Source organism: Osmia bicornis, chromosome 3 (genome assembly GCF_907164935.1).
Source record: "Osmia bicornis bicornis chromosome 3, iOsmBic2.1, whole genome shotgun sequence".
In the NCBI taxonomy this organism is placed as follows: domain Eukaryota; kingdom Metazoa; phylum Arthropoda; class Insecta; order Hymenoptera; family Megachilidae; genus Osmia; species Osmia bicornis.
In genome coordinates this window covers 3,691,407-3,703,881 of record NC_060218.1, presented here as the reverse complement: position 1 = coordinate 3,703,881, position 12,475 = coordinate 3,691,407, and the positions used below count along the sequence as shown (strand labels likewise).

Here is a 12,475-nt window from a genome sequence, read left to right as displayed (position 1 = left end):
TTCCAGCAGCGATTTCTCATCGCTATTCACACACGTTGTGGCGGCATGATTTCACCCCCTGGCGCATCCTCGCTGGGAACGTGGTTTCCATATCGGCTGGCCAACGGCTGGTGCATACGTATTACACAGGGTGCTTCTTAAAAATTGATGAGAGGGCCGGCTCCACGCAAACTAGATGTATCCAGATCCCGCATCTGGTATTCATGGTGCTTCTTCGATTCGAACCGGAGAACGTGGAAAGAGATAGAGTCTAGCTGGTCGTGACCCATTGGCGAAAAGAGAAAAGAAAAAAAAAAGATGGAAAAGTTGGGGAAACGCGTGCTCGCTGCAAATTCAGCGCGATTAGAATATATCGCGACTGGAATGGGCCGGGCGCAATATCGTTCCCCGGAAACCGCAGCCTGAAAGCAACCGCGCTGACCAAGATGGGGGGGTTGTGCGGTTGAACCACCGCAAAAGCAACGAAAATGTCAGCATTAATATTTCAGCCGTCTCTTGTACGCTGGCCAACCGTCTCTCTATGCTTATTACACTTATTGTATCGTGGCGAGGTTTAAATATTAAAATCTCGTTTCTCCGCTGAAACTCGCCGCTGGCTGCTTGACCAACGAAAGAACGCGGCCCGGAAATTGAGTCGATTCGATCTCTCGAGCTCGTTCGTTGTCCGCGCAATAACGAAAATTGAAAGAAACATCAGGTTTCTGATTGAAGAAGGTCTCTTCAAAGACTCTCTTTGTTAACATTGATGAATCATCGAAGGAGCAACACCTGACTGATCGACTCGATGTTAAAATACTCGAGAAGTTCGTCAAGGATAACGTTTTTACCATTCTTTTGTCTTTCCAGTCGAGGTTGCTTTTTTATTAGAATATAACACGTTTTTTATTGATCACTTCTTTTTTTTCTACGAAATACAAAATTAACATACATTGTTGGGTCGAGGTTTGAAAGGTGTATATATAATCATTTCTCTACACTGTTTCGTGCTGATCATAATAATCACGGTGTTCCGATGGAAGTTGCTAGTTCGTACGTTCTTCGGCAACCAAGTGGAAGTCCGTCGAGTTCACCTGTCCGCAGCGCTGTCGGCTAGCTGTACAGGTGTCTCGTCCACGTAACCGGCTGAATGGGAATACGTGCACGAGAGGTGGCACTTTGCGAGCCACACACGGCTGACCTTTATGAATACTAAGGGAAGTGGAAGGGGGGTGGATCGTGGCCGTAGACACGCGATTCCGGCCTGTCAGAAGGCGGTACTGTCGAATTAATAAGTGGAATCGTCCGAAAATCTCGGTTCTTCGACGACGAGATTGATAGACAGGAGAATGGGAAAATTGTGATTATCCTGGCCTTAAGGTTTGTTATATGTTACGATTGATCTTCTACGTTTTATACATTCGATGACATTTAGCATTGTAGAACTATACGGTGAGATACAAGAGATGCCTGAAACTAGTTCTCGCAGTATATTACCGTGAAATAGTGCTCGTTTTTTACACGCAGCCATAAACAATTTAAACGAGCGATGGAAATAAGACGAACGTGTTTAGAGCCCAATTCTCGAGCAGACCGTGAATACTGTATAGGTGGATGTGAAAAACGTAACTACTTTACGATCCTCCTGTGACTTTCAGCGCGAAAAGGGATGGCTCGTGTTTATCGCAGCTCATTCTCGATTAAAAAACTACCAATACGATCGTGTCGTCTATGAATGGTGGTAAAATTTGATCAAATCAACGATAGAAAAATTTTTTAATTATTTATGAGAGTATATAGTGCATTTTGATAAATATATCAGGTTAATACAAAACGGATCCTGCAGCTATTTAAACGATTATCATCTTAACGATACCGATGACACTGATCGAAGTTGCTAATCAAGCGTTCGGTATTTATGGATCATAGGCTCGTTTTAATCGAGTTTTTCATTCGGAATCGGCAAGGGATACCGCCGAGGGGCAGCGTTTGCGCGAGGTGACTAATGCGCCGTTGGAAAAAAGCCGATGGTTGCAAGTAGATACGAACGAGGTCGATGTTCATATTTAATGTAAACGTGTGCCAGTTTCCCGGCGGCAGTCCTTCGTTTAATAATGAAAACGAGCGCATCAAGGACCTCGCATTGTTCGTTTTTCAGAGGCGTACCGATGATCGTTAGACCGCGGTGCTCGCATTCTCGACTCGGTTTCCTTTTTCAGTTAGCCGCTATACCAGCCTTCTATAACTTATTCCACGATTATGGTCGTTGTTTCTTCGTTTGATACTCGGCCACTGTTTAATTGGCGGCTGAAAATTTTTCACCGCTATCCCGGCCGCAAATTCAATTTATACACCGTCCAGTTTTTCGCGATACTGATTAACGGTAATTAAAATTAATTCTCCGGAATAATTGCCTTCCAGACTATAAATGCATAGTAATCTACTAATCTCTCCCTCGATCTTGCCGAAAAATTCTTTGAATCTTAACGACCGAACACCATAAATCCTTTTCCCCCCATAATTTCGAGGAACCATACTGCTCAGCCCTCATCCGGCCTGATTAAACCGAGGGACGCGTAAATGTGATCAGAGAGATAGCTAGGCCTGCCTTCTTATCAATCATCCGAATTATGCTAAAACCGGACCAATCATGGTGACACATGGCAACAATGGGACCCTTTTCGCGATTCCCAGAAACAAGCTGAACCAACGAGCGGATCGATATTCAAATAATCTATTGGCAACCCCTCGGTGTGAGACTGGTGGAAAGGAGACGCTGGTAATTCCGAGCGAAGATGACCACTATACGTCAGGAAGAGGGGGCGAATACCGTTCCAGCGAAGACCTAGGGTGACCACCTACTACCCCCTGGGGGGCTGCAACTCACCCCTGAAACGACTGTATTCAGATAATCCCACCTTTTTCCTATCCTCTCGTTTTTTCGCCACACACGACATTTCAATACGGGACTGGATAACCCGGCGCAAATACGACCGGATCTACGAGTCCCTCTGTTCTGGAAAATAACGGAGACTCTAACGATGACGTATCGAGGGAAGTGTAAGACGATCGCATTGATTTCTCTGTGTCTGACCAGTTCACTGGTGTATTAAGTTATTGAAAATGTAATGATTTATTTTATCGTAAAGAATCCAAAGAAGAACGTACGCGTGTTCGAGGGTTAATTACTACCCCGATGTTTACGAGCAAGACATAGGGCGCGCGCTTCTCGCACGCGCGTGGAAATTCTTTTTGGAATCGCATCTATCATTTTTACGAGAAAAAGCCGAGGTTTCCCCGGCGGCTTTATAACGCGACGTCACTAACGAGGCCCCGTTGCACTTTTTGTTGCAGCCAGCGACGCGCTCGGCCGAATCGATAAGGAGCCAGCCTCGCCGGAATCCATACAAGGTGAGTTTGCACAGAGTTTCATCGTCCGTCTGTCGTCCGTTTCTCTCTTCTTCCTCTCTCTTTCTCTTTCTCCTTTCGATTCGTCCAATGCAATTTCTCTCTCCCTTTCTCTCTCTCTCTCTTTCTGTCCAGTCGCGATACGATTAACGTACCGAAGGGTTTAACCTTCGCCGATGGCAGGAACATAAATTTCACAAACGAATAATACGACACGGCGGACTGAGCGAAAGGCTCACAAGTATCGGCATTATAAATCCGCGTCGTTATTTCTTAGCCGGCTTTTTGCCGGCGCGGACCGGCAAGATCGAGCGCGGCCAACGTTTAATTGCAACGATGAGCTTTTACATTGTACACGCCGGACGCAGAAAATCCGTCGCGGGAAAGGAAAGGCCCTGATTGAGAAATTTTCAGACGACAAAGAAATCGAATGGACAGCGATTGGGATAGGGATGGGGGAGAGATATCGCCGTGGGGATTTTATTAATCGGCCGCCATGGAGAACGGGTCCGAAGGCGAAACCAGTCGACGAATGATGATGCATCATCGTCTCTCTTAACGATCCAAATATTGCAATTTTTTCTGATGTATCAATAGAGAAAAAAATTTCGTCTAGATCTTACATTCTTGATCCGTCGATCAGAACCCCTAAAATATTTTGAAAAATGAGCGATGGGAAGAAGGTACGCGCCAGTCGAGGAGAAAGAAATCGAGGCAGAAAAAGAAGGGGAAGGAGAGAATGAGAGCAGGGTGCAACAGGAGAGAATAGACAGGTTTAAGGAGAAGGAAGGGAAGAAAAATGGAGCGGGTGGCGATGGTGGCGCTAGGCGATCGGAAGTGTGTCAAATTACAGAGGCCCCTGATATTAATGACTCCTAATGACATGCCCCCTTCTCTGTCCCTTCTTTCACCTGACCACTCGAATCCCCATCCCCCTCAATTCGCTATCTGATTTTCTCCTACCGGCTTCTCTTCATCCTGGGACCCCTCTCTTTTGCTCGTGACCAGCCCTGCACCGTCTCGATTCACGGAATCGGCATTAAAAATACAATTGCTAATTGACGAAGGCTAATGGCAATAAGACAAACAACGGGGCTAAATGCTATAAAGTAAAACACAGGTTGCCAATGATCCTCTTGCCGGTCCTTCTGCCGTTTGTCCTCGTTTCGAAGATCGTTCGGCTCGGTTTCTCAGCTTTGCCCTCTCGTCTCCGCTCGTTGCGATCGTAGGCAGATACAACAGAGAGCTGAGCCGAAATCGTGGCATTCTCGTTGGTCGGAGAGGATCCTCTCGCAGTTAGTTACGACCGGTTCGGCATTTCCGAGAGTCCGCTCCGAGCGGGCATTTTTTGCCACCCTTCCGGAGCTTTGTTAGCATCCTGCGATGTCCGCTTCGCGAATGGGCGACGTTGAAGCTTCAACGAAGCCGACGGAATCGTCTCGCGAATTGTCTAACATAAGTGGAAGACTGCATCCAATTTTCGACATCCCTTAGACAGAGGTCCCATTACAAAACAACTTGACACTGATCCGCTCGTTAAAATCTGACGTATTCTATCGTCTCCAAACGACGACCCCGACGTGTTGCGTTTCTTGACATACGTCAGCCCTGGGTTCGATTATCAGGAAGTTTCGCTCGATTTCCAGCTGACGCGGCAATAGTATCTATCAGAAAGTGAAGTTTTTTAAGAATCTCTGCTTCAGCTTTGGAGTTGAACAATGTCTTCATCGAGGAGAATGGTACTGTTTTACGAGCTTGACGAAAAGCTAGCTCGAGGGAAGAGGGACAAGGCCGGCGGTTAATGCCTCGAGTTAAAAGGGCGATTGTACAGCTCGAAAGAATTCTTTCAGGCAAATGACAAACCGCCATGGAGCTCGCCAAGTGTAATTGTTTTTATGACATATATTTTACGTGGAAAGGATCGCGTGAAACCATCCGGACAGCATCCCTCGAATACTCGAATAATTGAATTAGAAAAGAAAATGAAAATAGATCATGGCGTGAGAAGTAACGATATCCGATCACGAATGGACAAGAAAGAGGTGCGACACGCGCGATCACGCTTTCCAATTTTCAATCCAACCTTTTTGCATGGTTCCGAGCATGACACTGGAGAGCTCATTAATTAAACTCCACACGTCCCTTTGGTAACGAGTGATCGGTAATTAACTCCTTCTCCTTGTTCAGGCTAAACAGAACGAGCGGCGTGTAAATGAAACCTTGTAATCCGGAGGATTGCGAGATACTCGCATCTGAAAGCACGAGCGTATCGTTCGGAATGCAAGCAACCCGCGATCGATATGATCCGCGGATGCTAATCGAATCGCTAATCGTTTATTCCTGCGTCGTACGGGCACACCTGTTCGACCAATATGGTCAGACCAGAGATTCTTTTAACGCGGTCTTCATGGAGATCTCTCGAACGAAGGAACGGCCAAGTCCCTCATCATACTTTGTAATGTAAACTCGCGACGATATTTTTCTTCGTTCTTTGTCTTCTTTCTCGCTCTCGTTCCCGTTTCACTTTTTCCCCATTCTCCACCCCTGTACGTTTAATAACGAACAACGGGTTATACAGTGATTATCGGTTCGATTCATGAAACGCTTAATTTTCCTGGAAAATTTCATTTAATCTCGAATCTCTGTATAATACTATTTTGTTCCCAGCTATTTTAGTTTGAAAATAATCATCACGCGATCATAATTGCCCTTCTCGATGGAGGGGAACTTTCTATCGTTCTAACGACAGGTGATCGTCGTTAAGAGGCAGACTGGCTCTGTTACCTTTATTTCACAGAAATCCAAGCAGATTAACAAACATTCGATTCAACGAAGCATCCAGATGAATTCGTGTGCTCGGCTCCGATCGAGGCTCGAAGCTTAACGGGAATCGAGCGGGATACGTGGTAAAGCTTTTTGCAACTAAGCGACCGGCTTTACCAGGGACGCGTCGCCGCAAGAACCGGACGTTCTGGATTGCCGGGCGTGAATGGAAGCTCTTGCGGGAGGGTTCGGGAAGCCGTTTCGGCATTCAATAGAACGGTTTTTCCACGCTCACCTCGGTCCTGCCGTAGCGATTTGAATAACAAAATCAGCAGGAAGACGTATTATCGTTTCGTGGCCGTGCCGATCGGTAGCCAGTGGCTCTTCCACGACGAGTTTATCGCGAGAGTCGTTTGCATTCCAAGCGAAACCGATCCCCGTCGCGTGACACTCGGGATTTCCATCCTCGTCGATCTGCTCGTACTTCGCCGCGACTCTCCAGCTCCTCCCTTTCCGCGAAATCTCCGGCTAAAAACATCCCTGCTGTGAACTAATTCGTGGAATACAAAACCGTACGCTTACAGGAGCGATCGCTTTTTTTATTATTACACTGCAACATTTATTTTATCGAAATTAAGGATGTCAAAGTTTGCCAGGCTCGACGAAGGTTTCGTGCTACGGGTTCATTTGCCGAAATCGAGCAGGTCCCGGTCTTTCGTAGTTTCCGCGCCGTAATCAACGAGGACGATTCATTCTTCGAGCTGGCTTTCCAAGAAGGACGAACGTTTGTAAAAACGAGTTACGTGAACGGGAACGGTTCGCAGCCCGTTAACGAGCATTTCCAGCAGAAGCAGCTCGGTTTGTTACCCGGACCGAGGGTGACAACGCGGACCCGTTTTGAATGTTGACGAGCCCCGACGTGGCCGACCATTCACACCCCATCGTCCCTTCGACAAATTCAAATTCTCTGGCAGGGCTTTCTCCGGGATTTTCAGATTTTTATCATGCCGGCTAACGCCGACAGAGTGTCCCGTAAACGGAATATGCTGATCCGCCAGAGTGCTGACCGTGGTTTTCGCTTCCTCTGCTTGCACACGATTCTTCGCTCTTATGATTTCTCTCTGTTTTCAAAGTAATATTTATAAAATTATATAAGCCAGTCGTTTCGACTGCTGTGTAGCAGTTCTCGTGTTAATATTTATCCGGCTGATATCTCTGCCTTCCTCTTTAGGAACATGTTTGAAGTAGATACCACGATCGCGTATGTTACTCATATGAGAATGATACATAACATATTAGACACTTTTCAAAAGAGATATAAAATATTTCTCGCAAAAGACAATGAAATCTTTCATGGTTTGTTCGCGAACTGGTTGAAGAGCCAAAGATGGATCCGCAAATCGCGTTAGGAGAAATGGAAACGAGTAGGTATAGCAGGAGTTTCTTGGAATGCTGGATAAAACAAGCGGCCGAAGAAAATAAGAAGCATCGCGAACCGAGTGAGCCGATCGACTCGAAGACGTTTTCTTTCTCCGACATATTTCTCACGGGCCCGCGGACGACTTCCGTTCCCTTTTCTTGTCTCCGTCCTCCACCCTCGAACATGTTTGAAAGGTTCGATTAATGAAGATTAATTCTTCTGGCCCACGAATAAAATGAAGGAAAATCATTTATGAAAATGGTATCCATCGAGTGGTGGGTGTCGGCGCCATTGTTGCTCGTTTCGCCAGTGTACAGAGAGACAGAGACGGAGACTAGCAATTAGCAATTAAACCAATAAGTCTGCAATTGGTGATTCCATTAATGGGACGGACGTTCCCACAGATGGCGAAGACGTTTTTCGCCGTTCTTTTCTGTCGACGAGTTCCTCTCGCGCGCCATCATCCCCAATTGCTTCGAGAAGGTATAATTAGCACTTCCATCAACGTTCGCAACTTTTCTACCATTTTCCGTTTCACTGTCACTTTTCTTGTATTATATGATAATCACAATTTTCAGGCTGATTATTACAGAATATTCCCTACACACGAGACGAACAGTGTCCACGTTGCAAAGAAGCATTTAATAAATTCGTGGCGGCGAGTGGGCGGTCCAACGGACTGCCGATGGTGCGCGGGTGTCCCACGCGTCGATTATACATTAATTAAACAATCAATATTTATTAAGCTTATTATCGGACACGGCGGCGGCGCAAGCCGGGTATTAATTCGATTCCGCGTCCACGGTGGGGCCCGTATTTCGCTTAATAGGCGCCATATTGTTCGTAACGACGCAATAAATATGGACGTGGCCAAATGAAGACGATAAATTGTCGAACGCCCCCGCTGTCGGTGCCGTGTGTCTCGTGTTCCTTCCCTCCTCCTTCTCCTCTCTCTTTTACGTCCCTGCTCCTTTTCCATTCCGACGATTCTTCCTGTCGAGAGGATACTCTTTTAACGAAACAATATTTACACTGGATATTAGTGTAATTTAATTTTAACCACGGAGCAATCTCTGGAAGCAATACGATACGGTATTTTTGTTTTCTTCTTTCACCGCGACAACAGGAATCGTGTTATCCAGCAATCGTTTAAACGCCATTCGACAACCCCTCGACAGGAACCTCCACCCCGTTTCCTCTTCCACTTCCTGATCACTTATTATAATCAATTAGCGACCAGCTATCTGCCATCGACTGCACGAAACGCCGCGTTCCATGGGGTGCAACCCTCCTGATTTTTTATACACCAGCCTTAGACCGGTTTCGAGAGGGTGGCTCGGCAACAGGCTGATGAGTAGTCGGATCCTCGCAGCGCCTTTTTTTACCCTAGCACCCCCTTGTCGTTTGCTTTCACGATCACGACAAACGTTTCACGTATTTTTCCCATGCATCTCGTGAAATAAGAGACCGGACAAGATGCGTCCCTTATTCCGTGGTACTTATCGATGTGCGGAACCTTGCGCGAGTTTGGTCGATAAAGAAAGACGTCTCGCGACCTTCCTCGAGGGATCTTTTACGCTTCTGCGGAAACCCGATAGCCGCGTCAGCCATTAAGCCAGAACTGTGAAAGGCAGGGCGAAAGGACGGGAGTGTCGGTAACAATAGAAAGAAAAAGGGATGCCACAGCAAGGGTATTCAGAAATGATATAGAGACTCGATACTTGACGAAGGAGTGTGTTATTTATTTATTTAACAAATTATTATAATTTCTAACTGGATCATGTTTCTGAAAATTCCGTTTTCGAAGAAGGTTGTTCGAAATTATTTCCAGAACTAGATTCCATCGGGACACCGTTTCAGCTTGCACATGCAGACGGTTCGTTTAAAGGTATAAAAGTTTCGCTGTTCCGTCGAGCGGAATATAGCTGGCCGAGAGGAAAGAAAAGGAAGCTTCTGGCGGAGGCGTTCCTCGGAGGACGAGCGACCGGATCGTTTCTTCTTTCGAAACGGTCGACCAAGCGATCCTGGCGCTATGTAATTGTCATTTTCGCGGAGAAACGAAGGCCGTGTCTAGACGACGGTAATTGTGGCAAAAGGACAAAAGACAAAGCGACCAGGTAAACGGCGCCGTAACGCGTCTCCACGGGAATATGGAGTTGTAGTGGTCATCCTCGCGAAAGGAGCAACCCCTCCGAAGGGAGTAATTAAATCTATTATCGGGCTCTATCTCGAACCTTCCCCTATTTATTCCAGTATTACTTACTTGTTGGTGTAAAATTCTTTATCGATCTTAATTTAGAAATCTGAAGAAAGATTTAATTAGAAATAAATCTAAAGTAAAATGGAAAGCTGATTCGAAAGTAGATCCACTTTAGTTTTCTCGTTACGCGACGAATTCCAAGCTCGATTAAACGTGTCTGGAGGAGGAAAAGTATGGCCTCCCATATCCCGTTGAATTTCCTTCCACCGCGAAAAAGAAGCTTCGGGTCGGTAGAGGGCCGATAGTTGAAGCACGATCGGCCGGAAGCTAATAAAAAAGCTCTGCGGCCGGCTGATAAGCCTGAGGGTATTTCACACTCGGACAGCCCTTGTATCGTCGAAGGACGCTAATGTAGCGTTATTTAACTCGGTTAGCTGGCCCTCCCCTTTGGCGGGGTTGGCTCGCGAACAGCCCCAGGAAAATCCAGGGGTGCTCGTCGTCCCGTGAAAACACTGTGGGGGCGGTGACACGCATAAAATAGCAGACAAACCCTGTTTAGAACGAGTCAGGTGTTCGTCATAATTTTCAGAGGGTAACTTTGACTTATCGAGGGATCAACCGCTAATCATTCCAGTGATTTTATAAAAATCTGTGTGTGATGAATTAATTTTTTTTTGATAATAATGTATCGATCTCTGAAAAGTAATGTAGCCCCTTACGAGCGAACGAAAATCATTCTCGCTTGGAGGATGAATATTGAGCGAACGTCGAGCACGTGCGAGGAGGCAATATCTGGCGAATATGTTAAGAAAGTCGCATACATCGGGGTCAGTACAGCGTGAAAATAGAATGTAAAGTGTTCGCAGGACTGGCTGGCTAGCCTTAGGCGCAATAGGGGTGGCTTCCATCGGGGGTCGGTTTGACGTGTATGACGTGCCAGCCACGTGACCCGCCTGCCAAGCCGGCAATCACTGCCCCGTACTACGCCGGACGAATCTTAAATACGGGATATTCAAATAATCTCGCCACTTCCCTTCATCTTCCACCCACCCCTCCTCTGTTTCCCTTACGTTTGCTGCTTCGCTTTCTTCCACTCTCCTGCGGTTTTTTCGAGTTCATGATGGGTCAACCTAGACAAAATGATCACCAAAAAATTTCGTTTCAACACCTGCTGCATTTTGAACATTTTTATGGGGTTTCTGAAATCTTAATATGGCTTACAATTTCTTCGAGTTACGACAAATTTAAAAAGTCATGAAAATTTGAAGACGTGGAAACGTAGAGAAGATTCGTCGATAGTGGTCAGCATGCAGGTCTAGCGTGCCATACATCACTGCCAAGCAGTAACGGGGGTGCCGGCAACAGCAAATGGAGTTGGAGTGCCAATGTGGAACTCCCTCGCGGAAAGCCTCTCTTTTATATGCATAGTCTCATTTCCTTATCGGAAATTTACGGTGAACGTGGCTACGCTTCGCTCGCCTCCTTTTCCGTAGACCATTTTTCTTATCTTACGAACGAACACGATGGAGTTTTCAAACCCTTAATTGCCTCTCGTCGTTTCTATCGTAATTACTTACAACTCTAGGACTTAAGATTTTCGATTCTTATTTCATCAAATTGGCAAATTAGAAATTTTAGACAGGAATTTAGAAAATTTTCCCCTCTGTCATACTGCTCCCCTGTATATCCGTCCGGAAAGTCGGCAACGCACGGGACCTACGTTGATTCTCCTTTTTTTTCTGAGGTTTCCAACCATCTGCAAGCACAAACTGCATCTTGGTGCACCGTTATGCACGAGAATCGAAGAACAGAGCGCCGTGTTTGTTCCAGGAGCACGTGCCAAAGGGTCTCGCATACGAGCGTTCGGTTTCATTATAACGGTAGCTGTCGATGACGACGATCACCGTAGACGGCTGACTGCTATCCAGTCCGACTATTTACCGATCCCGCATCTGTCCCTAGCCGCGCCACATCCTGGAATATCTCATTTTCAGAGCTGCGAGCCGCGGCTAATGGCACCATGTGTCCGAGAATATCTCGTTGCTTACCTGCCGCTTAATTTCGGGTTCGGCCGATCATCGAATTTCCAAGATCGATAGCCTATGGCTGTCGGACTTTCCTTTGTGCTCGATCTGGGCGGAATAAATTGAACGGCTCGTCGACTTTAATTAGGAAACTGTTTTCCCCCAAAATGTTGGATGGATTTGTTCCTAGTCATTAAGTCCTTGGGTGTGTATAAGTAAAAGCTCCTTTCAACATTGTAACTCTAAAAGCTAATTATCCGACCGCTGTAGAGGATAGTTTGTTTAAATAATGCGAGCATTTTGAAAGAGAAGAATCGAAGATTTATGAGGGTACCTTAGACCCCCGAGTACGAACAATGAAATTTTTAATTTCTTTCAAGAAATTGCAACTTTTAGCAACAAAGTGCTAAGCGGAAATACGTAGAGGTATTGATACGAGAAACGATGCCGAGATTCACGCGTGTGCGTGCGCGTGCGTAGAGGAGATCGAGAGAGAGAGAAAGCGGAAAGGAGAGGAGAGAAAGGCCACGTGCCTCTGGTAGCACGCGACCAACCTAACGGTTTCAGACTCACCCCACACGCTGTTCGAAAACCAGTCCACCCCTTCTCTCGTCACCCTTGCCGAACCGCCGGCACCGCTGCTTCAAAACACGCCGGAGGAAACTGTTATTCTATTGGCTCGTG

General features: G+C 46.3%; 1 protein-coding gene across 5 annotated transcripts in view; it reads left to right on the top strand.

Annotated features, from left to right (window-relative positions):
• LOC114878099 (POU domain, class 2, transcription factor 1-like) overlaps window positions 1-12,475 on the top strand; it is a 91,762-nt gene that overhangs the window by 66,620 nt on the left and 12,667 nt on the right. For all 5 annotated transcript variants that reach the window (XR_006829278.1, XM_046285068.1, XM_046285069.1 and 2 more), the window contains exon 4: window positions 3,331-3,387. Coding sequence is in view for 4 of the 5 variants with exons in the window: in XM_046285068.1 (XP_046141024.1) it covers window positions 3,331-3,387 (57 nt within the window). In the remaining variant the exon portion in view is untranslated. The remainder of the gene's footprint in view (window positions 1-3,330; window positions 3,388-12,475) is intronic.